Source organism: Macaca nemestrina, chromosome 17, assembly GCF_043159975.1.
Source record: "Macaca nemestrina isolate mMacNem1 chromosome 17, mMacNem.hap1, whole genome shotgun sequence".
In the NCBI taxonomy this organism is placed as follows: domain Eukaryota; kingdom Metazoa; phylum Chordata; class Mammalia; order Primates; family Cercopithecidae; genus Macaca; species Macaca nemestrina.
The window spans coordinates 66,325,602-66,351,153 of record NC_092141.1 but is presented as its reverse complement, the minus strand read 5'-3'; the positions used below and the strand labels follow the sequence as shown (position 1 = coordinate 66,351,153).

Genomic DNA, 25,552 nt, shown 5'->3' with positions numbered 1-25,552 from the left:
GACTACATCTCCCAGAGTCCACTGCAGTGGCCCAGGACTACTGTTCCCAGCGAGCCCCGCGCGGCGGCAACGCGAAGAGAGGAGCGGCAACATGGCGGGTTCGGGAGCTGGTGACCCTCTGGATGCTAAGCGTGGAGAGGCCCCTTTCGCTCAGCGTATCGACCCGACGCGGGAGAAGCTGACATCCGAGCAACTGTATTCCATGCGGCGGGCGCAGCTTGCCCAGTGGCAGAAGGTCCTACCGCAGCGGTGGACCCGGAACATCGTGACCGGCCTAGGCATCGGGGCCCTGGTGTTAGCTATTTGTATCCGTCCTTGTTGTAGACTCAAGGGGACCGCATATAGGGGAAGGGGAACAGAATGTGCAAGAGGGCTGAACCACCCGTTTAATTTTGGGGTAAAATGGGGTTAGTACTTTGTTATTCGTAAGGTACTCTTTTATTTTGATTTATTAATAACGGAGTTGGGGTTCAGGGCTTAGAAACAGCAGCGGTGGGAAGCCGGAATCACTGATTTGGGAAGGTAACAAGCGTGGTAGAGCAAATCTAGGAAAGGGGAATGTGCATAGTCCGTGTGGTTTCCTGAACCTACCTCCCCAGATGGTTACACTATCTACTCGATCTCCCAGGAGCGTTTCCTAGATGAGCTAGAAGACGAGGCCAAAGCTGCCCGAGCTCGAGCTCTGGCGAGGGCATCAGGATCCTAATCTGGATGGGTATTGATCATGTCCAACCTGCTGGAGCCCCTTCACATGGTGGATGATGCCCCATGACCCTGTAGAAATTGAATCCTGCTCACAACATTGTTGGCCTTCTTACTAACCTTGGGCCATGATTGATCCCAAGAAACCAGGGACTTAAGCATTTGGCTACTGTCAAAAGAACAGAACTTTGCCTACTGCACACTTGCTGTGTACAATGACTGAGCCCTTTCTTGTAGTTTGTTTCCTTGAGAGATGTGCGTGCGACTGTGGCTTTTCCCAATGTTTCTGACTTTGTGGTTTACCCCCTTCACCTTCCAGGGATGCGATTGTTATGAGGTTAGGCGTGGCAGCTCTGTACAGTGTTTGAGCCTAAAGTGGTATAGATAGGGTCAAATTGAGATAATAAACTGAGTCATTCTCCTGGAGTCAAGTGAGTATGAAGGCTGAGAGGCAGTATATGGCACTTCATGCTGGAAAGCTTCATAAGCAGTAGCTGCAGTGGTGGCATTGCCCCAGGGAGCTGTAAATGTTTAACTAGAATTACTTTTTCCATGAGATCTTTCCACCTGATTTAAGGGAGAGATCACTGGGTGGTTTGAGACTGAACCCACGTCTTAGGGGAAGGAAGGTCACTCTTCTGTCCTCTACCCACAAGAACATACTGTAACTCTACTGCTTTTCCCATCCCCAGAGGGAGAGGGAGAGAGAGAGAGGTGGATGAAGGGTGAAAGACAAGCAGTCTTCATTCTTTTAACTTTCCCTTGTACCTGCCTGTACAGGTCTAGGGTGGGGTCTAGAGGGGATCCTAACTTAGTCAAGTGGATCACTGACCTTGCAGTTTCCTCATTAACTGATGGTAGGAAGCCAGAGGGCTGGGGAGCTTCCACCGCTGCCTCCCACTGCGAAAAGAAAAGTCCCTTTTAAATCCTCCCCTACCTCACCCCACAAGGCTTTGCTCCCCAATTCCTAAGGCATGGCATATGGATTCACGGCATCCTTGTTTCCAGCATTTTTATTGGTTGCTGCTAATGTGGTGTGAGCATATCACCTACACTCTCCCAGCTGGGAGTGGGCCCCTCTAGAAGCATCTGGGCTTGGGCGGGATTGCTTAGTGGTTGACTCTTGGCAGGGGAGAGGGGCTAGAGATGAAGATGGTAGGCTGCAGGACTAACACCTCCACACAGCAAACAGTTCACATATGTTTGGCTCTTCACTATAATGGAGCTGCACTCTCCATGCCCTCCGGCCTTCTACCCCTTCAGTGCTGGGATCTTCCTTGCTCAGTTGTGTTGGTCAGAAAAGCATCAGATTCTGAGAACACAAGCTCCATGGTGGGCCCTGGTGTGGGGGAGATACATGGCTTCTGTTCTGAATTCACTGGAGGGAAAAGAAAAAGTGATGAAGAAACCTCCAAGGTGGGAGGATGGCGAAGCTGCAGCCAGGTACCATTCCCTGATTCCCTGGGCTCCCCCTCCCTTGGGCCCGCCCTCACCATCCTGCCAACATCCCCGGCGAATGTCACCCCCTTGCTTGCCCGCTGCTCCTGGGAGCCGGTGCTGCTGCCACTCAGGGAGTTCCTTCGCATGATGCCTGGGAGCAGGATGGGGGAGGGAGAGCACTAAGTGAGGAAAGGGGAGGTGGGGAGAGGGGGTCTATTCCCCTGGGGCAGACCCCCAGGACCTGGAAAAAAACAGTAGACAGGAAGGGGTCTCAGGGAAAAGATGAAAGCTGGGTGACTGCAGTCTCACCAGGGCCTGGGGGCTCAGAGCGCTGTAGGCTGTTGCGGCGGGAGGTGGGGAAGCTGCCCTTGGAGAGGCGGCGCTGGCGGCTGGACAGCATAGCAGCTGGGGCCACAATACCCGGTGGGGGCTGCTTCCCCAGCCGGCTGTACAAATCTTCAATTTCTTTTTTCTGTAGTGTCTGTAGTGTTTCCACCTCTGACAAGTGCCTGAGGATGCACGGAGGGCATGAAAGGGCTAGCCACACACCATGCTCTCCCAGGTTCACCTCTCGCTCCTCCATCCTCCCCAGACTCACTTCTGCCGAAGACTCTGCAGCTCAGCCCAGAACTCCTCATCTTCCCCACTGCTTTCTGACTCCTCGCTGCTCAGACACAGGCTGTTGTAGGAGTAGTTCATCCACACTGGGCTGGGATGGCTCAGGGGTGGGGGGCTGCCCCCAACTTGGGGTTCCTTCCCATCATCTCCTTCCTCCTCAACTCCAGCCCCCAGACCCTCAGCTGCACGGTCGCTCTCAGCCAGAGCTTCCCTGGTCTCTGGCCCGGCTCCAGCACTGTCCTCTGTGTCTGAGCTCTCTGAAGTAAGCTGAGGGGTTGAAGGTTTCGGAGAACCGGAGAGAGTGGGGGATGTTGGCTGCAGGGGAAGAGGCTCAGCTGGTTCCTTGGATGAAGTCACTTGGAAACGCCCAACAAGCTGCGGCTTTCCCTCTGTAGGGCGACGAGGAAGAAGGCATGAGGAAAGGAGAGCAGTGACAGGAGAGACAATGAGTAGGGATAATGGCAGGGGAAGGTCAGTGGTCAGAGGCCTCACCTTCAGAGATGGGCGCCAGCCTGGCTTCCCCTGGGAGAGGCCGAGCAGGAGGTGGCGAGGCCTAGAAAGTGTGGGGCCATGAGAAGGGAAGAGTGCAGAGTGGAGTCTCCCTAATCATCCCTCTTGGTTTTCTACTCACCTCATTCTCCACCTCAGCTGTGTGGGGTGAAGGACTCTCCTGGCCACCAGGAGCAAGGGGAGGGGGAAGCGGCAGGCTAGGGAGGGGACTAGGAGGGGCTGGAGGAGATTGGGAAAGGAGCCCAGGCGAGGGGGACAGCAGGGACTGGGCCACAGTCATCACAGCCAGTGAGAATGCACTAGCCAGAGAGAGGAGAGGGGCTGCTGTGGTGGAGGGGAGGGAAGAAGTGGAGGGGCATGGAGGAAAGAAAGGGGGACTAAGAGTGACCTGAGAACAAGTGGGAGAGAATGTAGGTGGAGAAGTCATGGGGAGAGAACTCCGGGGAAACTGAGAGAGTGGGACTGGAAACTCAGGTGTGCTGGAGGAGAATGGAAGTGGAGAGCTGGTGGGGTGTGGAGAGGGATTTGAGGAGACCTGGGAAGAAATGGGGGAGAATGGGGAAGGGCTAGGATGACATGGGGGAGAAGCGATGGGGAAGATGGGACCTGGGAAAATGGGGGTTCCAGGGGAAAATGGGTTTCCAGGAGACAAAGGAGTTCCAGGAGAAGACGAGGTGGAGAAGGCTGCCCAGCTCCTGTGCTCCAGGGAGTTGCTGCTCTGGAGCTCTGCTAGGAAGGAGGGTATGTTGAGACCACGGTCCCACATGCCCTGTGCCCTTCCCAGGAGCAACCCCAAGGGTTGGGATGAGCAAGGACAGAATCAGTACATACCATTGGATGGGTCTGGGAGGGGGATGGGCAGGGCAGGTAATGGTGCTGGCTCCTCCTGAGGCAGAGAAAGGAGTCCACAGTCACAGTGGGGAAGAGCAGTCTGAGATGGAAGGTGTCAGACTGGGGTTCCTAAGCTAGGACCCATAAACCTCTAGGAGTCTACATGAGTTTCAAGGGATTCAGAAGCATATGTGCTGAAATGTATAGAGGTAAAAGGGCATGATGTCTGCAACTCACTCTCAAGTGGTTCCGAAAAATATAGTATGTATGCACACATACAGAGGGGAGAGGAAGAGAGATGATGATGCTAAGGTGGCAAAACACTAACAATTGGCAAATCTGGGCAAAGGGTATACAGGGGTTCTTTATACAATTCTTGCAACTTCTCTCCACAAGTCTGAAATTATTTCAAAATAATGAGTTAAAAGAAAAGTATGTATTGAACAAGTTTTCCAGAACAAGAGGCGATGGCTTTCATCATATTCTCAAATGGGGTAAGAGCCACTGTTTTAGGGTCCCAGAGATGAAGAGGAGTGAGATCCAAGGGGACCGCTGAAGGCAGAGAGTAATGAACCCTGGAGCAGAGAGTCCATTTCCCCTGGAAGTGTCCAGAGGGGTCTGACCTGGGGGCTTAGGGTGTCTTCAGCAGCCTCCATGGGGCCAGTGTCTCTCTTCAACAGGTTCTCCACTCGCTGGATAATCTCCCGAATCCGTCTGAGAAATCCATCTCGCTCCGAGGGCAGAATGAACTCGTTATACACCTGGCGAGGGTCAGTAGGATGGGGAGGGAGAGCTTGTTATCTCTCTCATCCCTCTCCCCCTGCTTCTCATCTTTAAAAATCAGGCCAGGGGCCGGGCGCGGTGGCTCAAGCCTGTAATCCCAGCACTTTGGGAGGCCGAGACGGGCGGATCACGAGGTCAGGAGATCGACAGACGATCCCGGCTAACACGGTGAAACCCCGTCTCTACTAAAAAATACAAAAAAATAGGCGGGCGAGGTGGCGGGCGCCTGTAGTCCCAGCTACTCGGGAGGCTGAGGCAGGAGAATGGCGTAAACCCGGGAGGCGGAGCTTGCAGTGAGCTGAGATCCGGCCACTGCACTCCAGCCTGGGTGACAGAGCAAGACTCCGTCTCAAAAAAAAAAAAAAAAAATCAGGCCAGGTATGGTGGCTCACGCCTGTAATCCTAGCACTTTGGGAGGCCGAGGCCGGCAGATCACCTGAGCTCAGGAGTTCAAGACTAGCCTGGCCAACATAGTGATACCCCATCTCTACTAAAATACAAAAATTAGCCGGGCATGATGTTGGGGCCTGTAATACCAGCTACTCGGGTGGCTGAGATGGGAGAATCACCTGAACCTGGGAAACGGTGGTTGCAGTGAGCCAAGATCGCACCACCACACTCCAGCCTGGCGACTGAGCAAGACTCCCGTGTCAAAAAAAATAAAAATAAAAAATTCCACCCTTCACACTACTGCTTCTGCCAACCACCAACCTAAAACAAGTAAATGCCTATTGTGTTCCAGGCACTGTGTGGTGTAAGGAGAAATAAGCCTAGAAGGAAAGGTGCTAACATTCATAGGATGCATATATATGCCAGCTGCTTTGCATATATTATCACATTTAACACCACTAACTTCCTGGGGCCCATATTAATATCACTGTGGTAGAATTAAGATAACCAATGCTCAAAGAGGTTAAGTTCCGTCTGCCTAAGGCCACCGGATTTAAACCCACATCTACCTAAAGCCAGAGCCTGAGTTATCTTCACTGCTGCCTCACATGCTTTTGGACACAATTTCTGCCCCATAGGGTTTATAAAGTATAACACACAGGCCCACATACACCCATCCCACAAAGTTAAGTCAAAATAAGGCAATCAATGGCAAATGTCACATTCAAATCCATGAATACCTATTGAGCACCTACTATGCGCAGGCATTGTGCTGGGTACTGTGGGAATACAGGGGAGCATGAAACAAGGTCCTAGTCTTAACAAAGCCCAAAACTTAGTGGAGGAGATACATAAATACATAATTAAACCTACTGCAAGGCAGCCTGTAATAGGTAAGGCACTTACAAGTGAGATATAGATAGAAATGCTGTTCCAGGGTTGCGGGTGTTGGGGGGTGGAAAGGCAGAGTTGTTTAATGGGTATAGAGTTTCAGATTTGCAAGGAAAGAAAACCCCTGGAGATCTGTTTCACAGCAATGTGAATATACTTAACATTGCTGAACTGCGCACTTAAAAATGGTTACGGTGGTCAATTTTACATTTATGTTTTTTAATCACAATTTTTAAAAATGCTATTCCAAAGGCAGAATACCACACTGGGGATGGGGGGAAGCTGGGACACTTTGACAGAGTAAGTCTTTGGAGCTGAACATTGACAGATGAGAAAAGCAACCTCTATTGAGGACCTACCATGTGTGGACACTTCTACATTACATTGTATCACATCAGAACATCTTTGCAAAACAAATACTATCATCTGCATTTTACTTATATGCAACTGAAGTTTACAGAGGTTAAGAAACTTGCCCAAGTTCATTGGATTAGTAAATAACAGAGCTGAAGTTTGAACTTAGGTATTATATGAAAGCGATCCCTTCCTCCATTCCAGGCTGTTCACCAGCAAGAGAAGAGCAGTCTAGGCAGAGAGAACAGTGTAGTAGCTTTGAAGCATGCAAGGCATGGCACATTATTATTATTATTTTTATTTATTTATTTATTTATTGAGACTGAGCCTTGCTCTATTACCCAGGCTGGAATGCAGTGGCATGATCTCGGCTCACTGCAACCTCACCTCCTGGGTTCAAGATATTCTCCTGCGTCAGCCTCTCGAGTAGCTAGGACTACAGGCGCCTGCCACCACACCCAGCTAATTTCTATATTTTTAGTAGAGACAGGGCTTCATTATGTTGGCCAGGCTGGTCTCGAACCTCAAGTGATCCACCTGCCTTGGCCTCCCAAAAGTGCTGGGATTACAAGCATGAGCCACAACGCTGGCCTATTCAATCTTTTTTTCTTTCTTTTTTCTTTTCTTTTTTCTTTTTTCTTTTTTTTTTTTTTTTTTTGAGACAGAGTTTCACTGTTGTTGCCCAGGCTGGAGTGCAATGGTGTGATCTCGGCTCACCGCAACCTTCACCTCCCGGGTTCAAGTGATTCTCCTGCCTCAGCCTTATGAGTAGCTGGGATTACAGGCGTAAGCCACCACGCCTGGCATGGCCTGTTCTTAAAATAGTGAGGACTCAAGTGTAGCTGAGTGTGCTGTGAATTTTAAAGGCTTTGGAATTTGAACCTTACTCTACAATCACAAGTAGCCACTAAATAATTTCGGGTGAAAATCAACAGATCAGATCCAAGTCTCAGGAGAACCCTGCTGCAGAGGAGTGGAGGGAGGACTGGGTAAGGAGAGAAAAGAGGGCAAAGGACTCTGGATGCATGGGGTGGGGTCACTTTGGCTGTGCAGAATCAGAGGGGGCTTGAAAGCCCAATACAGAAGGCTCTAAGAGTGAGAGCCCCTGAAGCAGGTGGAGGCAGAGGCAGGAAGGCACCCAACCTCTCCAGAGGCCTGTTTTGAAACCTGTGTGGCTGGAGGGAAGACTCTGAAAGGGTCAAGTGGTTTGATGGAAGGTGATGAGCCTTGTGTGCCAGGTGATATTGTGTCTTTGTCCTGGACACAAGGTGAATGACATGATGGAGGAGATGCTTTAGAGAGGGCTCCTAATACCTGGCGTTTCTCCCATTCCTTTCCCTCCTTCACCCCAGGGGCTGGCATCCACCACGTCCACTCCACTGAAACTGGTCTCCCACAAAGATCTCCTAACAAAAGGCAGTGTGGTCTTGCCTGAGGATTCACCCTATGCCACCTCCTTGAAACTCTCTCCTCACTCAGTTTTGACTAACTTCCTCCTACCTCTGTGGCTTCATCTCTGTGTCCTTCCATGACCTACCCTGCCACTTCCCACTCCAGAACTGGTGGTATGCGCTGAAACACACTCTGCAACCCTCTGTGTCTCTGGCTTTGCAGGCTCATCTCCCTTCACTCTCAACTCTGTACTGACCACTCCTCCATCCACCTCTCTCCAGCCCTGCCTGACCCATATCCCTCAGCTATGGAGGATCTTGTCTTGGCTGTCCCTTCTTCACTCAAGCTCATCATGACCTCTTAAAAAATTCTTTCATTTCTAACTTCCTCTCTCCTTTGGTCACCTACTCTCCTACTCTCCTTTGGTGGCCTACAAGTTGTCCTTGACATCCCTTCTCCCTAACTCCCTATCATATCAACTCAGCAAATATTTATTGAGCATCTACTATGTACTATGTTCTGTACTACGTCAATAGGTTACTGGATTACAGAGTAACTTATTTTCCCGAAACAACCCTCAGATTCACCCTTTCTCCTCTTCCCTCCCATAAGCTACTCTCTCCTTTGTCCACAGGTGGTTTCCTGGGTCTACCTCCCAGGTATTTTCCCTCCCTTCCCCTAACCCCCTTCCATATCCTATGGCAGATGGTCTTCACAAAGCCTACTGTCACCATGTTACACTCTGCCTTTTTTTTATTTTTATTTTTATTTTTTGAGACAAAGTTCACTCTGTCTCCCAGGCTGGAGTGCAGTGGCATGATCACAGCTCACTGCAGCCTTGACCTCCCAGGCTCAAGTGATCCTCCCACCTCAGCCTCCCAGGTAGTTGGGATGACAGGCATGTGCCACCACACATGGCAAATTTTTAAAATTTTTTGTATAGATAGGGTCTCATTATATTTCCCAGGGTGGTCTTGAACTCCTGGGTTCAAGCGATCCTCCTACTTCATCCTCCCAGAGTGCTGCGATTACAGGTGTGAGCCACTGGAACCAGCCCACTCTGCCTATTTATTTATTTTTAGACAGAATCTCACTCTTGTCACCCAGGCTGGAGTACAATGGCGCGATCTCGGCTCAATGCAACCTCCGCCTCCCGGGTTCAAGCAATTCTCCTGCTTTAGCCTCCTGAGCAGCTGGGACTACAGGCATACGCGACCAGGCCCGGCTAATTTTTCTATTTTTTAGTAGAGACGGGGTTTCACCATGTTGGCCAAGCTGGTCTTGAACTCCTGACCTTGGGTGATCCGCCCACCTCAGCTTCCCAAAGTGCTGGGATTACAGGCGTGAGCCACTGCACCTGGCCTCTGCCTAACTCTTAACATTGTCTATTTTATAATCTGGACCCACTTTACCTACCCAGCTTCACTCCCCGCAACTCTCCTGTAGGAATCTTTACTTCTAATGATAGTGATTCCCTCATGAAGCCCTCCCAGCTCCATATTCCAAGTCACTCTCTACTTGGAATGCCTTTGCTTATGCTGTCCCTGCATAGGGACACCCTTCACAGCCTTTCCACCCTTCACGGCCTTTCTGGCCCATCTACCAAGGTCCTGGGTAAGCCCATTGCCCCTGCTGCCCAGTCCATCCTTCACCTACAGCCACAGTATTGCACGTCTACCAGGCACTTACACATAGCACTTGTGTGTACCCGGTCAATGTGAGTCTCAAATTCCTCCAGCTGAGAAGCCAAACCTCACTGGATAAACAGAAATCTCCCCCCAAAACAAGGGCTGAGACGTCTTCAGTGTCACTGTGCTAAGTGTCAACCAGAGATTTAAAAACCCTTGCTGTCGGATCAGTGGGTTTCAGCCCCAGTGGACATCCGGAAGGAGACTCTTGTTCCAGATCCAAATACTCTGTCCTCATCTCTCTCCCCCTCACCATGGCAGCTGCAATCTCTTCCGGGCTGTCCCCATCCAGATCAAATCGGAAGGTCACCATCTTGCTGTTATGGGTCTGTAGCTGGCACTCAACCACTCTGTCATTCTGGTCTGAGACCTTCAGATTCAAAGTCAGCAGAGGGGAGGAAGTCAAGCCCTCTGTCATCATGCTGTGTCTCCACCCTAACCCAGCCAAGTGACAGCAGCCACAATGGACTTGGAGATAAGTAGATCCCACCCCTAAAGTCTGGTCACCTCTTGAGTACCAGTCACACACTGCTTCTCCCCTTTTCTGGGTGACGCCCCCGGCTTTCCCTGACACTCCCCTCCTGGCCCTGTAGGTTACTCTCTATCTCCTGTACTCCATCCTTACACTAGTGACCCGCAGCCGGGATCGGGGTCTGCGCCGGAGATTCCTCCCTGGGGGTCTCCTCATTTGTCCCATCCCTTCTCCCACATCGCTAAGGCCTGAAGCTGCATCTGAGGCATAGCTGGTAAAGAGAAAGGAGACAGAATGACTGTCAGAGCAGACATTGAGACCCCAGTGTCCCAAGTGTCTCACCCTGGCACCCCAACTTGTACTAGAACATACCTGTCCCCAGGGGAAAAGTCACTTCCAGGGCCAGAACGTGGAATGGATAGGGCAAAAGCCTGAAACAGGATAAGGGTTCATGAGGTTAGGGGAAGATAACTGTTGCAATCTAGGGAGATGGTGTCAAGGATGCTGGAAGGATATTAGGGAGATAGAATTAGGGAAAAGGAGGACAAGAATGGTAGATTTCCAGGGACATAGGGCTGGATCATGAGATTGGGTTTCACAAGGAGGGAGATAGGTCATAGGCTTGGAATGGCTGGGAGTCCCCCATGCAACCCCCTCTCACCGAGGGCAGGCAGAGATGGGACTCAGCTGGGCTAGATGGCACCCCCCCAGGGGGCTGAAGGGCAGGGTCTGAGGCATCCAGGAAGCCGGAGGAGCTGAGGTAGCCATCAGTCTCGCAATCCGCTGGTTGGGGAGGGAGGGGATCAAAAAAAGGGGAAATGAAAGGGAATAGTGGCAGAGGAGGGGGCCTGCCTAAGCAAGGAGGGGCCTGGAGCTGTGGGAGAGTTCCTTCCTGGAGGGAGCTTCATGGCTAGAGGTGGAAGGCAGGGTGACTGCGGCGGGGGTGAATTTCTGGGTTTGGGGCAGAGTCCAAGGTGTTCTGGGACCTATGTCTCAAGATCAGGGTGACTTACAGGTGGTAGATGAGTAGCTGGCGTGGCGGAAAAGGAAGGGCTGGTGCTGGTCTGCCTCTGGCTCCTCAGGTTCAGGGGGGAAAGCACTGGGGGGACCGGGAGCCATGGGCACAGTTGCTGGTGGAGGTCCTGGCTCTGGAGGGAGTGCCTCCAATTCCCTTGCTTTACGCAGCTTCTCACGCTTTCGCTGGATGGCGGCAACCCGTTCACGTACTGCACGGGCCACTGGCTGGTAATCGGCTTCACAGACCAAGCCCAGAGCTACCTGGAGTTGGGGTGGGGGATGAGGAACACAGCTTGGGACCCCCTCTCAAAGATCCATCAGGACACCTTCTTGGGAACTCCGGGATACGGGAGGAAGGAAACCAACACTTACTGATGACCCACTATGTCTGCTAACTGGCAGCTCCTTACATTATCATCATTAGATCCTCTAAACAACCTTGTGGGATAAACCTTACCATTCCATTTTAGAGATTAATGAATTGACCAGTTCATAGTTATACAGTAAGTCAGTGGTTTCCAATGGGAAGAAGAGATGTTTGGCAATATCTAGAGACATTTTTAGTTGCCACAACTCAAAGGTAGATGCTACTGAATCTAGTGAGTAGAAGCCAGGGGTTCTTCTCAATATCCTACAATGTACAGGGCAGTCCCTAAAACAAAGATGCCAACAGTACCAAGGCCAAGAATCCCTTGTCAGCAATGGATCAAGATTGGATCTCCATGATATGGAGACCTGCTCTAAATTTCTAACACATTCTCAGGTTCTTGTCCCACCGTAGGTGGTCTCCACCCTTGCAACAGTCATGTCTGTATTAAGAATCCCATACTCAGCCGGGCACGGTGGTTCACACCTGTAATCCCAGCAATTTGGGAGGCCAAGACAGGTGGATCACTTGAGGTCAGGAGTTCGAGACCAGCCTGGCCAACATGGTAAAACCCCATCTCTACTAAAAAATACAAAAATTAGCTGGGCATTGTGGCTCGTGCCTGTAATCCCCGCTATTGGGGAGGCTAAGGCAGGAGAACTGCTTGAACCCAGGAGGCGAAGGTTGCAATGAGCTGAGATAGTGCCACTGCACTCCAGCCTGGATGACAGAGTGAGACTCCATTACTCCCCAAAAAGAATCTCATACTCCCTTCAGGACTTCCTAAGCCAGTCCCCAGGCGTCTGCCCTTGCATCTTATGCCTCTCCCCTTCTACCAGCTTCCATTCATCACCTCCTCTTTCCTTTTAGCCACAAGCTTTGCTGAGTGAGTAAAGGAGGTGGGGAAGGGTAACCTGATTTAAAATCTGAACCACCTCAGTTTCAATCCAGCTCTTCCACTTACCTACTTGGGGCACTGGACAAGGTATTCAACCTCTCTAAATTTCCATTTCCTTATCAACAAGTTGAGATAAAACTGCCCCCTATGCAGGATGGGTAGCAAAGATCAAATGCATGTGAAAGTGCTTTAAGCCATGTACAGATGTGGGCTATTAATGAGCTCTTACTATGTGCCAAGCACTGCCAGGGATAGAAGAATCAATAAACACAGTCTCTGCCCTCAGGGAGTTTATAGTCTAGTGGAGAAGAAAGATAGGAACTTATTCAGGTCTAAGACAGGACCGATAGTGGGGAGTGCTGTAACAGAGAACTTGCTGAAGTGGAAAGAAGCATTTAAGTTTGACTCCAGAGGGGATGGCTTCCCGAAATCGATGGTTCTGATCATATTGGAAGAAAAAGAAAAAGAACAAGGGGGAGGGAGGAAAGAAGGAAAAGATAAATTGGCAAGAAGGGCATTCCAGGAAGAACAGATCAGCTGGAGGTAAAGCAGGGATGCTGGAGGACCCAGGGCTCCCTCTGTAAAGGAAAACTGGGTGTGGGTGCAGGTAAGTTAGGGCTGGAGAGGTAGGGAGACGCTGCAGGAGATTCTGAGAGGAGTAAGGTGCCCCGCCCCCATCGCTGCCACGCCTCCTGCGCCCCATCCCTGTTGCACTATCTCCTCGGGTCAATGCCCTTTACACGTCCACTGGCAGCACAGTCTGTCCTCCGCTCACCATCTCCTGTGCCACCTCCTCGGCCGCGTCCCGGCCCAGTTGGAACAGGAACTCGATAGCCTGGTTGTCCCGTGGGCGCCCCCCACGCCGCGCGTCCTCCATGCGCAACCAGAGCTTGAGGCCCGGCTTCTCGCCGTCGTCCTCCTCCGCTAGTTCCACATGCACACCGCGCTCCTCGCGGAAGAAGGCGTGGGCCAGGAGGTCCTGGATGGTGAACCTGAGGGTGACGCGAGGGGTTAGCCTAGCCCACCGCGGCCCGCGGCCCTACTCTACCCATGCTCTGCCCTTTCACCCCCACCTCTCGTTCTTATCCGTGCGGATGCAGCCTTCAATGATCTCCTTCACCTCGGGTATCTTCACCTTGTAGAAGCTGTTCGGCTTTCTGCCCTGGGGGAAGGGGTTGCATGACACCTCCGGTCCTTTGATCCCCAGCTCTCGGCTTGACACCCCCCACCCCTTACTCCACTCCCGCCTTAGGCAGCTACGCGTGCAGTTGCAAAAGCCTGACTGCCACTGGAAGATGTGATTTCAAATCTCACTCCCCGCCAAGTATTTACAGTGTGACCTTGAACAAGTCTCCCGCTGTTTGTTCATCTGTAAATCGCAGGGTGGAACATTTGCCCCGCTCACCTCACAGGGCAGCTGGAAGGATTGGATGAGAGATGGGATGCGAAATCATTTGTGAACTCTTGGGAGCACCACACATATTATTCTAAATAGCGTGTACTGGAGGGGGTGCATGTGCATTCAATATCCTGTGTTCCCCAAGGCGACTCTGTCTAGCCTGTTTTCGTGCAGGCAAAGGGCACTGACTGCGGGCTGGCCGGGGCAGGAAAATGGGAAGTGGCCCTGGAATTGCCTTTCCCGCCAGTCCCATCCCTCTCACCGAAGTGACCTTGCGGTAGATTTGCGCGGCATTCTGGCACTCGGAGTACGGGTACTCAGAGGTGGCCATCTCCAGCATGCACATGCCGAACGCGTACACGTCCACGGCCTCATCGTACTTTTCCTCGTACATCTCGGGGGCCATGAATTCCGGGGTCCCTGTAGGGTCAACAGCAGGGATCAGGTTGCTGGGCACTCTGGCCTTGTCCTTCCCATTGGGCTAGGTAGCCCCAGGCAACCCTGCGAGTGCAAGTGACCCCGGCCCACAGTGGGGTTGAGGAGGGATGCCATAGGTCTCCTCAGCTCCCCTGTCATCTGGTAGTTTCGTGGACCTTGAAGGCCCTTGCTGAGGGGAGGGAGTACCTAGGTTCTCTTCTGAGGTGGGGGAGGAAGGAATGGCATGGACCCTCCTGGAGAGACGCACCGATGACACTCTTGGCAAAGGAGGCGCGCTTGAGCGTGGCCAGGCCCAGGTCCCCGATTTTGACGGAGCCAGTAGGGCCCGTGATAAAGACATTGTCGCACTTGAGATCCCGGTGCAGGATGGGAGGAACCCGGGAGTGTAGGAAATGAAGTCCCCGCAGGATTTGGCGGCTCCAGCGCTGAAGGACTCGCGGCTTCATCTCCCGGAACCGCCTCAGGTACCTGGGGGAGGGCACATAGCAAGGGTCCTGGTGGGGGACACGGCCAATGGGGAGGAGTCCCCTCACTGGGAAGTTCCCCCCTGCAGCACCCTGCTGCCGCCTCCGCATCTTCTGCCAGCATTCTCCTAGTCTATGTCTGCCTGGCCACAGGGAGAAACTGAGTCAGGGGGTGTGGTGGATAGACATGACGTTACCAAACGGGTTGGGAAGTAAATTGATAGGGCCGCAGCCAAGGTGCTGTGGAAGCGCAGGAAGGGATGACCAACTGCCCCAAGCATGAGGGAGGGCTTCGGAGAGGAAATACTTTTGTGTTGCATCTTGAATGATGAGTAGGAGCTCAAAGGTGAAAGGGGGAAGGGATGGAGACTTCCCAGGCAGACAGGACACTATGCTCAAAGGCACGGAAAAAGCCAGTGACAAGGCAGGGTGGGACGAGGTGCCAGGAATTTGGTGTGATTGGAACTTAGGCTAAAAATGAGGCTGTATCCCAAGGCATCTGTGAACAGGTGAGCCTGTGTGGGCTTTATTCCAAGGCCATGGGAAACTTTGAAGGGGTTTTAAGGAGGGGAGTGACAGTTCAGATTTTCGACTGGGAAAGATCCTCCAGGCTGCAGGAAGATAGGATCACTTAGAGGGTGGCAGAGTTTGGGAAGGCCCTTCAGGAGGCTGCTGCAGGGCTCCAGATCAGCGAGATGGCATTGAGGTGGTGGCATGGATGAAGCAGTGAAAGCCAGGTGGGGAGAGGTTAAGGAAAGACTTGGGGACAGACTGATGAGGGGGCAGAGTGGAGAGAGGGGAGTCTGGGGAGACACCCAAGTTTTTGACTGGAGTGCTGGGTGGACATTGCCACTCACCGAGGCAAAGGCTGGGTGAGAGGGAGATGATGAACCTGGTTTTACACCTGGATATTAGAGAGTTTGAGGAACCTGGGAGTTCAGGAAGCAGTGGGCACACATCCCAGTCTCCCTCTCCCCACCCACTCATGTGCAGAGCTCACGTCTTAAGTGTGCCCGAGGTCATGAGTTCGGTGACCAACACGATGCAAACCTGGCCCCTCAGCACTGACTTCCACGAATCGTAGAAGCGGACGATGTTGGGGTGCTGCAGCCCCTTGAGCATCTCCACCTCCTCTGAGAAGCGCTGCCGCTCAGCTCTAGATAGTTTCCGAGTCTGTGGGATGGGGGACAGGTGTCATGTCAGGCCCAGGACCCCCACAGAAAGGAACACCTGGAGTGGGGTTGGGGGAAGAAGTAAGGGTTGGAGCCCACAGATGGGGTGGGATTAGTGGGATCACTCGCCCAGTGGGCTGCAGACCCTGAACTCTCCAACAGTCCCCCATGTAAGCTGATCCAAGGACACACCCAACCTGGGCCTGGGGCAGCCCCCTAGACCCCCTGCTGGACACAAGCTCCTTTATGCAGCCTGGTCCCAGAGTCCTGAGCTCAATAGTGCCTTTGTGGCTGCCCAGGCCGGCCATGGGGCGGGAGGGGGCACCCGGGGGCTGGCAGTGAGCAGGCAGCAGGCGGGCAGCAGGAGACCGCGGGCAGGGAATTGGGGCCGGCAAGGGGGTTGGCCCCAGAAACTGGGAACTGCTAGATCCAGACAGAAGGCAGGAGGGATATGGAGGTTGGTACTGAGAAGGAAAGAAAAGATCCAGAACTAGGTGCCAAGAGGCCGCCCACCCCCATAGTTGTCCCGCCCTGGCTCCTCTCCCTCCCCTCACCCCCCAGTTTGGCTGCCTCTCCTGGCCTGGCCCAGAGCCTGGGGCGCGGCACTGGCAGGCGCAAGGGGCGAGCCCTGTGCCAGGGCTGGAGAGGGACCCTTCCCCTAGGCTCTGTCCCCCAATCTGAATCCGAAGCTTCGGGCCCCAAGTTGACTGGGTTCTCCTAACCCATATGTAGCATGGGAGCGATGGGAGGAAGGTCTTCCTAAAGCCCATGGGCTTAGTGCCTTTAGATATGGGAGGGAAGGGAGAGCACAGGTAGGCAGTGGGATGAGGAGCAGAACTGGACTCACTCCAGAGCTGGAGCTCCCTATGTCCCCCTCCTCGCAGCTGTGAAGTCCAGAAGTCTGACTGCTCCAGAAGGGACTAGGGGGCCCCATTCTGCCACAACTGCCCTAAATCTTTTAGAGTTGGAGAGGACCCTTGCCCAGCTCCTGGCTTCCCACATCCCAGCCTCCTGGTCTGCAAACAGGTGGGGATGGGGAGGAGTGAGGGGATCAAGAGGACCAGGGTCATAACTGAGGATCTCAGGACTTAGGGGAGAGGAAGGGATTGTGGGTACCCACCAGCAGGAAACTGACCTGAACTGGATCCCCTGCCCAACTTCCCATCCTATCTTCCACCTCTCAGGGTTGAGTATGGAGACTTTAAAGTGAGAATGTTCATACCCATGGAGGAGTCACCAGACACCACCTGCCTCAGTCTCTCCTTCTGCAGCCCAGAGTCAGCCAGATCATTCAGGGCAAAGACAGCAGAGGTGTCTATAGACATTTGGAAAAATATATCCTTCCCTTGACGCTGTCTCCCCCACCTTCTGTCTCTCATCCTAAGACCTCCAGAGTCCCATCCCAAGGTGCCACCGAGGGGGCTCCCAGCCGCACCTGCAGCTCACACCAGGCCACCTCCACTGTGGTGTCGGTGTCTAGCCCTCGATACACCGTCTTGAAGGAGCCACGTCCAATCTCGATGTCAAACTTGAGGTATCGGCCATCGGGGGACGTTGCCACAGCCTGGGTCTCCATGTCCTCCTTTTCTTCCTGCTCCCGCCGCCGCTCTAGGGCCACAGCTTCAGGGACCCTCAGCGGCTCCCTGGACCCCGGGTCCACTGCAGAGTCCGGAAGCTTGGGACGCGCGGAGTCTTCTGCAGCCTTCACAGGGGCTCCCTTGGTCCACGTGCCCTCGGAGGTTTCTTTGGAGCTAGGCGGTGGGCTCCTTGCGGGGCCAGGACCAGAGGAGTCCGGAGGATCGGGGGGTTCCGGAGCGGGTGAGGGTGGCAGGGACCAAGAGCTCAGCAGCCCCAAGTCGACTGAGCTACGGCGGCTGACACGAGAAGAGCGCGGCCGAGGCTCAGCCTTCCCGGAGAAGCGGCGCGCTCGGCGAGGAGGGGGCCCGAGGCGGGGCTGCCCCGCGGTGGCAAGAGGCGGCGGGGGCCGCAGCGCCAGGTCGGCCTCAGTCTGGGACATGGGGACGGTGGCCTCCGTGGCCGGGGGTGCCAACATGAGGAAGAGCAAGGCGCCGAAGGGTAGAAAACCAGACGGCCGGAGACGAGGCGGTCTGACAGGCAGACCCGCTGGGCGCGCAGAGCTCCGGCTGAGCGGCTGGGGCCCCAGCCCCCGGCTCGGCCGGCCCCGCCCCTGACCCCGCCCCGCGGCCCGCCCTTGCCCCCCACGGCCGCCCCTCCGAGCCCGCGAGCAGCCCCTAACCTTAGTCGCCGCCCCGCCCCGCCCAGCCGCGTCCCCCTGTTTCCCGAGCCCCCGGCCGCAGTCTCACTCTGAGGCCAGAACTGAGTGGGAGATCGCGGTGCGTCCTCCCGCACTAAGAGTGCACAAACCTGTTTGTGCGCGGGGGAGTGCAGGAGAGGAAGGCACTCGGATCCTAGTGGGGGATTACTTAGGGGCAGGCTACCACCGGCCTGCACACCCCAGATAAGGCAGCACCACCCCCTCCTAACTGTCCGGAGTAGCCCCAGGCCGAACATACAGAAAGGACAGTGGAAAGGTCTGACGTTGTTGTCCCTCTGGTCTGCATAGGGAATGGGTGTGTGCTCCCCAGGATAAGTCCCTCCCCCAAACTGCCCGGTCATCCATCCCCTCCAGGCCACCTTGGCCGCAGCCTAGTCCTGGCCAGAGTGGCTGTTTTTGCAATGTGGGCTCTCCTTCCTCCCTTTCTGTTTGCCAAAGTCTCCAATAAACCAAAGTCCACATCCGGCTTACCCCCTCAGCTCCCCTTGGCCACAGTTACCCCACCCAGACCAGATGGATGGAGGGAGGGGCTTCAGAGTAGTTCAGGACTTCCATGGGGGAGACGGTGAGGGAAGGGGGAGCCCTTAAGTGACTCCAATTCAGAGAGAAAGCAGTCTGTCCCCAAGCTGTGTTCCATCAGCACTCCTCCACACAGCCCACCCAGCAGATGTAAAACCACAGGCTCACTGGAGCCCGCAGAGCCCTGGAGGACCTTTTCTTCTACAAAAGTCTTAAGCTTTCTTTTCTCTCCCCTCTCCCAGGCTGGGATTTACTCAGGTGGCAACACTTCACAGCCCTCCCCATCCCCATTCCAGTACTGCAGTAATTTAAGAGGCAGGCAGTGGGAGTTGAGATTTTAATATCATAAATCGGTGTCGAGCCACACCTCTCACTGCCAGGCCCGTGGGCCTCCTATCTTCATATTGCCTGGAAGGCTGCCTGCAGCCAGGGCTTCCCCCATCCCCTGGGAAGGATCCAGCACCAGCCTGAGAAGGGAGGCAACAGCAGCTAAAGGGGTGGGAGGAGGAGGAGACAGAAGCATGTGCTGCAGGTGCATGTGTGTATGTACTTACATGTGTGAACACATATAAAGTATCAGGTTTATAGACCCTGGCTCAAGGACAGTCTAGGATGGAAAGGAGGTAGGGCAACAAGAAGCACATCTTTCCTCCCTGGTGCTTCAGCCTCACCCTATCCAAGGACAGACATATGGGGTATGAGAAACCCATCCCCAGGTCCCAGCCTTCAGGACTGGAGCCCTTTTGAGTCTGGTGGAGTCACAGATCCAGTCTTTGGGGGACACTGGGTCTGTCTCCTTTTGAAAGCCCTGGAAAGGTGGGAGGTAAGAAGTAAAGGGAGACAGGTCCCTGCTAGAAGAACTTGACGCCTCGGCCATCGCTGACGGTGATGATCTCGGCCTTGTGTTCCTGCTGTAGGGCCTGCAGAGCCCGCAGTAGAGTGGCCTCATCCAGCCCATGGAACTCTGAACAGGGAGAGATGGGCAGTCAGAGACAATCAGCTCCTGGGGCCCAAGGCCTCTGAGGAGAGTGGTCTGGCTGGAAGCTGAGACCTCCCAGAGGCAGGGTATGCATATGCCATCTATCTATACTGCTGCAGCTGCTACCCACACTTCCCAGGCACTCCTTAGTATTAAGGGGTGGAAGAAAGCCTGAATCAGCATGAAATGAGTTTGTGCTTATTTCCCCCTTCCTGGTTCTCCTCTCAGACTCAACCTCCCCCACACCTCCCATTTGTGTCTGATGCTCAAGAATGACACCATCTGCTTTAGGGCCACAAAGGGGCCGTGAAAATCAGGCCTAGGGAGATCGGAGCCATTGTCACTAGACACTGACCCTAGAGGATCTATCCTAACACAAAGAATATAGCCACTACTCCTGGCCAGGAGACTGTTAAACTCTAGCACTGATATCTGCCCTTTTTCTAGTTAAAAGCTGGGAGCACAGGCCAGGGGCGGTGGCTGACGCCTGTAATCCCAGAACTTTGGGAAGCTGAGGCGGGGTGGGGGGTCAGGGGTTGAGATCAGGAGTTCTAGACCAGCCTGGCCAACATGGAGAAACCCTGTCTCTACTAAAAATACAAAAAATTAGCCGGGCATGGTGGTAGTCACCTGTAATCCCAGCTGCTCAGGAGGCTGAGGCAGGAGAATCACTTGAACCCAGGAAGTGGAGGTTGCAGTGAGCCAAGATCGCGCAACTGCACTCCAGCCTGGGCGACAGAGCAAGACTCCGTCTCAAAAAAAAAAAAAAAAAATTGGGAGCCAATGGCTAGCTGAGTATGTGGAGATATGGTAAGATACTGCAGGGAGATGTGGGAGGCAGCACACAAGCCCTGACAGGCTTGCTTACCTCACCCCCTGCGGGGGCTCAGCTAAGTCAGGGAACTTGCTTTCTGAGGAAGCCTCCAACTTTGCCCAGCCTGAGTAGTGGGCTGGGCAAGGCTACAGTGCTGAAATCATGGGGTGATGGTGGGAGTAGCAAGCAGAGACCTGCAGGGCAGGAAGGGGAACAGCAAAGAGCTGTAAACTCTGCTAGGACAACCAGGGCCTGGCAGAAAGGGGAGACATCCCCTGTGATCCCAGCTAAGATCGAAACTTGTGGTGATCCAGAGGATCAGAATATGGAGTCAGAGAAAAAGAACAAGAGTGTTTACGCTATGTAAAAATCAAACACTATACAAATCCTTGCCTGGCCAGAAACCAAATTATTTAGATGGGCTGGGGGTGTTGCCCAATCTCTTCAGCTGACACCCACAAATCTTGAGTCCTCTATAAGAATAAAAGGTGGAAGAGAGCCTGAGTCAGCAAGGAATGAGATTTCAAGCTTAATCCCCTGCCCTTGTTCCTCATTCAGCATCTATAGCAGATGCTGAATGAAGAAAGTTTATTTATAATACTTTATTATTATTATTATTTTCTGAGATGGAGTCTCACTCTGTCATCCAGGCTGGAGTGCAGTGGTACGATCTCGGCTCACTGCAACCTCTGCCTTCGGGTTCAAGTGATCCTCCTGCTGCAGCGTCCCAAGTAGCTTGGATTACAAGCATGTACCACCATGCCCGGCTAATTTTTGTATTTTTAGTAGAGACGGGGTTTCACTATGTTGGCCAGGCTGGTCTGGAACTCCTGACCTCAGGTGATCCACCCGCCTCAGCCTCCCAAAGTGCTGGGATTACAGGCGTGAGCCACTGCGCCCAGCCTACTGTTATTCTTTAAGATAGGGTCTCTCTCTGTTGCCCAGGCTGGAGTGCAGTGGTGGGATCATAGCTCACTGCAGCCTTGACCTCCTGGGCTCAAGCAATCCTCCCACCTAACCCTTCTGAGTAGCTGAGACTACTGGTGCACACCACCATGCCCAGCTGATTTTTAAATTTTTTGTAGAGAAAGGATCTCCATATGCTGCCCAGGCTAGTCTCAAACTCCTGGTCTCAAGAAATCCTCCTGCCTTAGCCTCCCAAAGTGCTAGGATTACAGGCACGAGCCACTGTGCCCAGCTGAAAAGTGAAATTCTTAACTTTTCATGGGTCATAGATGCCCTTGGAAATCTTATAATATCTATCCCTAGAAAAATGCACATGCATCCACAAAAATAAAATTTGGGATTTTTTGCATGTGAATTCAGGTGGCTTATGGAATCCTCGGACGTGGGTTAAGAACTTAGAATTGCTTGAACCTAGGAGGCAGAGGTTGCAGTGAGCAGAGACTGTGCCACTGCACTCCAGTCTGGGTGACAGAGTGACTCTGTCTCAAAAAGAAAAAAACAAACCGGCGGGGCACAGCTCACGCCTCTAATCCCAGCACTTTGGGAGGCCAAGGCAGGCGGATCAAGAGGTTAGGAGTTCAAGACCAACCTGGCCAACATGATGAAACCCCATCTCTATTAAAAATACAAAAAATTAGCCAGGCATGGCGGCGTGCACCTGTAATCCCAGCTACTCGGGAAGCTAAGGCAGGAGAATCGCTTGAACCCAGGAGGCGGAGGTTCCAGTGAGTCAAGATTGCACCATTGCACTGCAGCCTGGGTGACAGAGCAAGACTCCATATCAGAAAAAACAAAAACAAAAACAAAACAAAACAAAACAACAAAAAAAATGAACTGTGGGTGGGAAGGGAAAGGCATTACCCTCATCCTCTGTGTCTTCCCCGTTAGTTAGTTCATACAGGGTAAAGACGGAGTTGTTCTGGCCACTCCTGGAAACCTGTGAACACAGAGAATGAGGAGTGAATTAGAACCAAGAATCTCCTGGGAGACAGTAAATTCATCAGCTCCACCCCTCTGATCCAGGAATGATACCTATTCCCAAACCAAGACTCACTGTCACCTCTGCAGAGTGGCCTAAAAACCATAAACCCTACAAGTGCTATATTTACATGTGTACACACTCATTTGGAACCACTAAACCACAGGTCTTCACGTGTCTGAGGAGTGACCTCGACCTCTCATTCTGGTTGTTTTCCTGTTCAAGAATGGATGCTGTGTATTTGTTATATTTAGAATGTTGATGCTTCTTACCCTCTTCTCTTCCTTGGGAATGTTTGGGGCTGGTGGTTTAGGAGGAAGGGTATTCTGTCCCCACACCCACACTGGTTCAGAATATCTCATTCATGTTGTGGACAGTCCCATAACGGTGAAGTGGGGGAGGGGCCCCAGGTTTTTTCCCTTCCTTTCCCCATTTATCTCCTGTGGCCAGAGGCTCCAGCCAACAATAGCACTCAGGGTTCCCAGTTCTGCGTTCTCCAAATATGGCCTCACATAGCCCCTGGCCTCCTACAGGCAAAGAAAGGGAGGTCCTACACAGCCAAAGGCATTGAGTCACTGAAAGAGGTTTGCCTGGAAGGCCTACACTTCCTCTTTCTGCCCCCTTCCCATTTTGCTCAGTCTGGATCTGGGGACACCAGGTATCTAATATCCTTTGCCATGGGTCACTGTTGAACACTTGGCAGCAGGATGATCTCACCCACTGATAGATGAGTTTCCCCCATTCTTCTGGCCTCCGCCACATGATCAGGAAGCTAGACTTGCTCTTATCCAACCACTCGAGGTTCCCTGTAAAACAGATACTTATGAAAGCATAACCAGGCGCAGTGGCTTACACCAGTAATCCCAGCACTTCGGGAGGCCAAGGCGGGAGAATCACTTGAGCCCAGAGGTTTGAGACTAACCTGGGCAACATAACGAGACCCTGTCTTTACAGAAAATACAAAAAATTAGTCAGGTGTGTGGTGACACATGCCTGTGGTCTCAGCTACTCAGGATCACCTGAGCCCAGGAAGTCAAGGCTGCAGTAAGATATGACTGAGCCACTGCACTCCAGCCTGGGTGACAGAGTGAGACTCTATCTCCCCCCAGCAAAAAAAAGCATCATGACCTAAAAAGAAACAAAGAGGCAAATAAAATACCAAGATGGGACAGAGTAGAAGAGACTCAGCTTTCAGAGAGATTCAATATTTATTTTACTATTATTATCTACAAGGTACTCATCCTTCTTCCACTGCTCTTCAGGTTTAGGGCACAGAGATTTCAATTTTGTATACAAAGAAGAAGAAAGGACTTGGGAATTGGGCTGCCTACTTTACAGAAGACTCTGGCCTTTGAGCCAGGAGAGAGAAAAAGTTATTAAAGGGAAAAAGAGTTATCCTAATTTGCCCTCAGGAAAATCCAACTAGGAAGAAAAATAAGGAATCTGGGGAACTGAACCCACCTTTCTTCCTCAGTTCCTCTAATACAATCTGGATCGACTCCACAGGAAGCTTTCCTGGTTTAAGGTTAAGGGAATGGCATACACATGAGTTGTGTAGGATAAAAATTCTCAGAGCCAGTTCCATGTTGAGAAACACCTGCCCCTTCCTCTCCCACACACATATGTGTGCAATTTCCCAACATGATATGAATTGTCATTTCCTGGATATTCAAAGGAGGAAGGTAAAGAGAAACTCTTCCAATTAAAAGGAGCTTTATGTGATTGTGCCACTGCATTCCAGCCTGAGCAAGAGAGCAAGACCCTGTCTCCAAAAAAAAAAAAAAAAAAAAAAAAAAAGCTTTAGAAAATGAAAGGTACTGTCATTCCTCACCCTCTGTCTGTTGCCTTCCTTCAGCCTTTCTCCACAGATATTTTAGGGATGAATCAGGCAGCAAAACCAAATGACCCTTACTTCCTGGCAGGAGAGGGGCAGAGAAAATAATTAAAGGTAGTTACCCAAATCTGGGCCTCACACAGAAAAGGATGGAAGATACAGTCAAAAAGGTTTAGGTTAAAAAGCTTGGAACTTGGCTTCAGGGCAGAAATTCTAAGACCTTAATGACATCTGAGCAGTCATCACTGCCAAGAACAAGAGGGTCTGGTACTGCATTTGGGGGGTAAAATGTCAGCTACACATTTTCACTCCTTAAGCCCAGTTTGGGTAGGAATCTGCCTACCATGGGTAAAGGGGAGCTGGTGGGCGTGGGGGGGTAGGGGGCGTCTGGGCATGTGGGAAGGCGCAGAAGTACATCAGTTTGGGCTGTGGAAGAGCCTGAGGGAGGATACGCTGTAGCTTGACGTTGTTGAAGAGCGGGCTCTCCTGAGCTTCCATCACCGTCATGCTGGACTGTTTGTGCAGGCGGCAGAAGGACAGGACCAGCGAGCACCAGGCGGCCAGCTGCTTCTGCCGAGTGTCCACATTCGGTTGTAACCTGCCGGGTGAAGGGAGTGGGGCGCAGAATTAGAGGGCGAGAGGCAGCACTTGCCCGGGACGCGTTTCGGGAAGAAAGTAAGGGACTGAGGGGGTTGGCGGCCGGGTCTTTTCTCCCCCTCCCCATTTGAAGCATCAGGGCTGAGCCCACGGTCCAGGGGAGGGGAGGGAGGCACAGCGGGGCTTCTTGGGGTCTGAGCCTCACGTAAAGAAGGGTGGGAAGCGATACTGCCACGGCCACTCGAAACTCATCGCCATCGTAGTAGCCCAGGAAACCCGGAAGCTACCGGCTAAGGACTTCCGGCCTTCGCTTCCGCGCGTCCGGGCAGAAAGCAATGCAGAAAGGTTCCGGACGTCTTTCTGGAAAGAGGAAGATCTGCAGGAGGAGTCCTCGTCATCAGCCAGTCCTTGGCTGTTATCCTAAAAAGCCGTATCTTTTGGAGCAGGAAGAGTCCTGGGAAGTCTTCTGGTTCAACCCCAGAGAAAGGTCATGGCTTCCCCAAAGCAGCGAATTTTTGTTGCTGAAGTAGGACGGCAGATAGAGGCCAGATCTTCAGATCCTAGCCTACCTTTGTTTCCTCTATACTAGACTTCTTTTAATATTAACATTTCTGTGAATTACCATTTGATTTGATCAACTCACAATTACCCAAGCTCCTCAATTCCAGTGTCCTTTGTTTTATTTTTAATTAATTATTTATCTATTTATTTATCTTTTAGACAAGGTCTCCGTTTGTTGCCC

At 52.5% G+C, this 25,552-nt stretch overlaps 3 protein-coding genes across 16 annotated transcripts; 1 reads left to right on the top strand and 2 right to left on the bottom strand.

Annotated features, from left to right (window-relative positions):
• Positions 1-50: 50 nt before the first annotated feature.
• LOC105472095 (cytochrome c oxidase assembly factor 3) lies at positions 51-1,128 on the top strand. The gene is made up of 2 exons (XM_011725060.2): positions 51-305; positions 600-1,128. The coding sequence occupies exons 1-2, from the start codon at positions 92-94 to the stop codon at positions 704-706; spliced, it is 321 nt and encodes a 106-aa protein (XP_011723362.1). The 5' UTR covers positions 51-91; the 3' UTR covers positions 707-1,128.
• On the bottom strand, positions 930-17,977 carry LOC105472093 (WNK lysine deficient protein kinase 4). Of its 14 annotated transcripts, none has more exons than XR_011615851.1 (19): positions 17,262-17,977; positions 15,655-15,827; positions 14,438-14,658; positions 14,015-14,172; positions 13,427-13,515; positions 13,129-13,345; positions 11,085-11,349; positions 10,733-10,854; positions 10,444-10,502; positions 10,225-10,369; positions 9,853-9,969; positions 4,725-4,862; positions 4,102-4,156; positions 3,392-3,999; positions 3,253-3,313; positions 2,741-3,149; positions 2,452-2,651; positions 1,535-2,293; positions 930-1,223 (listed from the first exon to the last, which is right to left on the bottom strand). XR_011615851.1 is itself a non-coding variant. In XM_011725052.3 (19 exons), exons 1-19 carry the CDS (start codon positions 17,877-17,879, stop codon positions 1,962-1,964), a joined length of 3,900 nt encoding a protein of 1,299 aa, XP_011723354.1. In that variant the 5' UTR covers positions 17,880-17,977; the 3' UTR covers positions 930-1,961. The 14 variants fall into 14 exon arrangements, 13 of the variants coding, with proteins under 13 accessions (XP_011723354.1, XP_011723355.1, XP_011723357.1 ...); XM_011725052.3 differs by having other exon boundaries at positions 930-2,080; positions 2,196-2,321; XM_011725053.3 differs by having other exon boundaries at positions 930-2,080; positions 2,238-2,321.
• Positions 17,978-18,961: 984 nt separating this feature from the next.
• Positions 18,962-25,141, bottom strand: LOC105472100 (vacuolar protein sorting 25 homolog). The gene is made up of 6 exons (XM_011725073.2): positions 25,016-25,141; positions 24,666-24,811; positions 23,841-23,894; positions 23,097-23,185; positions 22,262-22,337; positions 18,962-19,605 (listed from the first exon to the last, which is right to left on the bottom strand). Exons 1-6 carry the CDS (start codon positions 25,066-25,068, stop codon positions 19,493-19,495), a joined length of 531 nt encoding a protein of 176 aa, XP_011723375.1. The 5' UTR covers positions 25,069-25,141; the 3' UTR covers positions 18,962-19,492.
• Between the last annotated feature and the right edge of the window lie 411 nt (positions 25,142-25,552).

What these genes read in the sequence shown, in the direction of transcription:
- LOC105472093 (XM_024789866.2), bottom strand. Translation starts at nt 17,879, where the DNA reads ATGTTGGCACCCCCGGCCACGGAGGCCACCGTCCCCATGTCCCAGACT. An exon ending in TGGCCTGGTGTGAGCTGCAG is followed by an intron (nt 15,828 to 17,261) that starts GTGCGGCTGGGA and finishes CCCATCCCACAG; the next exon opens with ACTCGGAAACTATCTAGAGC. An exon ending in CAGCTACTCATCTACCACCT is followed by an intron (nt 10,855 to 11,084) that starts GTAAGTCACCCT and finishes CTCCCCAACCAG; the next exon opens with CGGATTGCGAGACTGATGGC.
- LOC105472100 (XM_011725073.2), bottom strand. Translation starts at nt 25,068, where the DNA reads ATGGCGATGAGTTTCGAGTGGCCGTGGCAGTATCGCTTCCCACCCTTC. An exon ending in CAACAACGTCAAGCTACAGC is followed by an intron (nt 23,895 to 24,665) that starts GTATCCTCCCTC and finishes ACCTTAAACCAG; the next exon opens with GAAAGCTTCCTGTGGAGTCG. An exon ending in GGAAGACACAGAGGATGAGG is followed by an intron (nt 19,606 to 22,261) that starts GTAATGCCTTTC and finishes CTCCCTGTTCAG; the next exon opens with AGTTCCATGGGCTGGATGAG.
- LOC105472095 (XM_011725060.2), top strand. Translation starts at nt 92, where the DNA reads ATGGCGGGTTCGGGAGCTGGTGACCCTCTGGATGCTAAGCGTGGAGAG. An exon ending in GGCCCTGGTGTTAGCTATTT is followed by an intron (nt 306 to 599) that starts GTATCCGTCCTT and finishes CTACCTCCCCAG; the next exon opens with ATGGTTACACTATCTACTCG.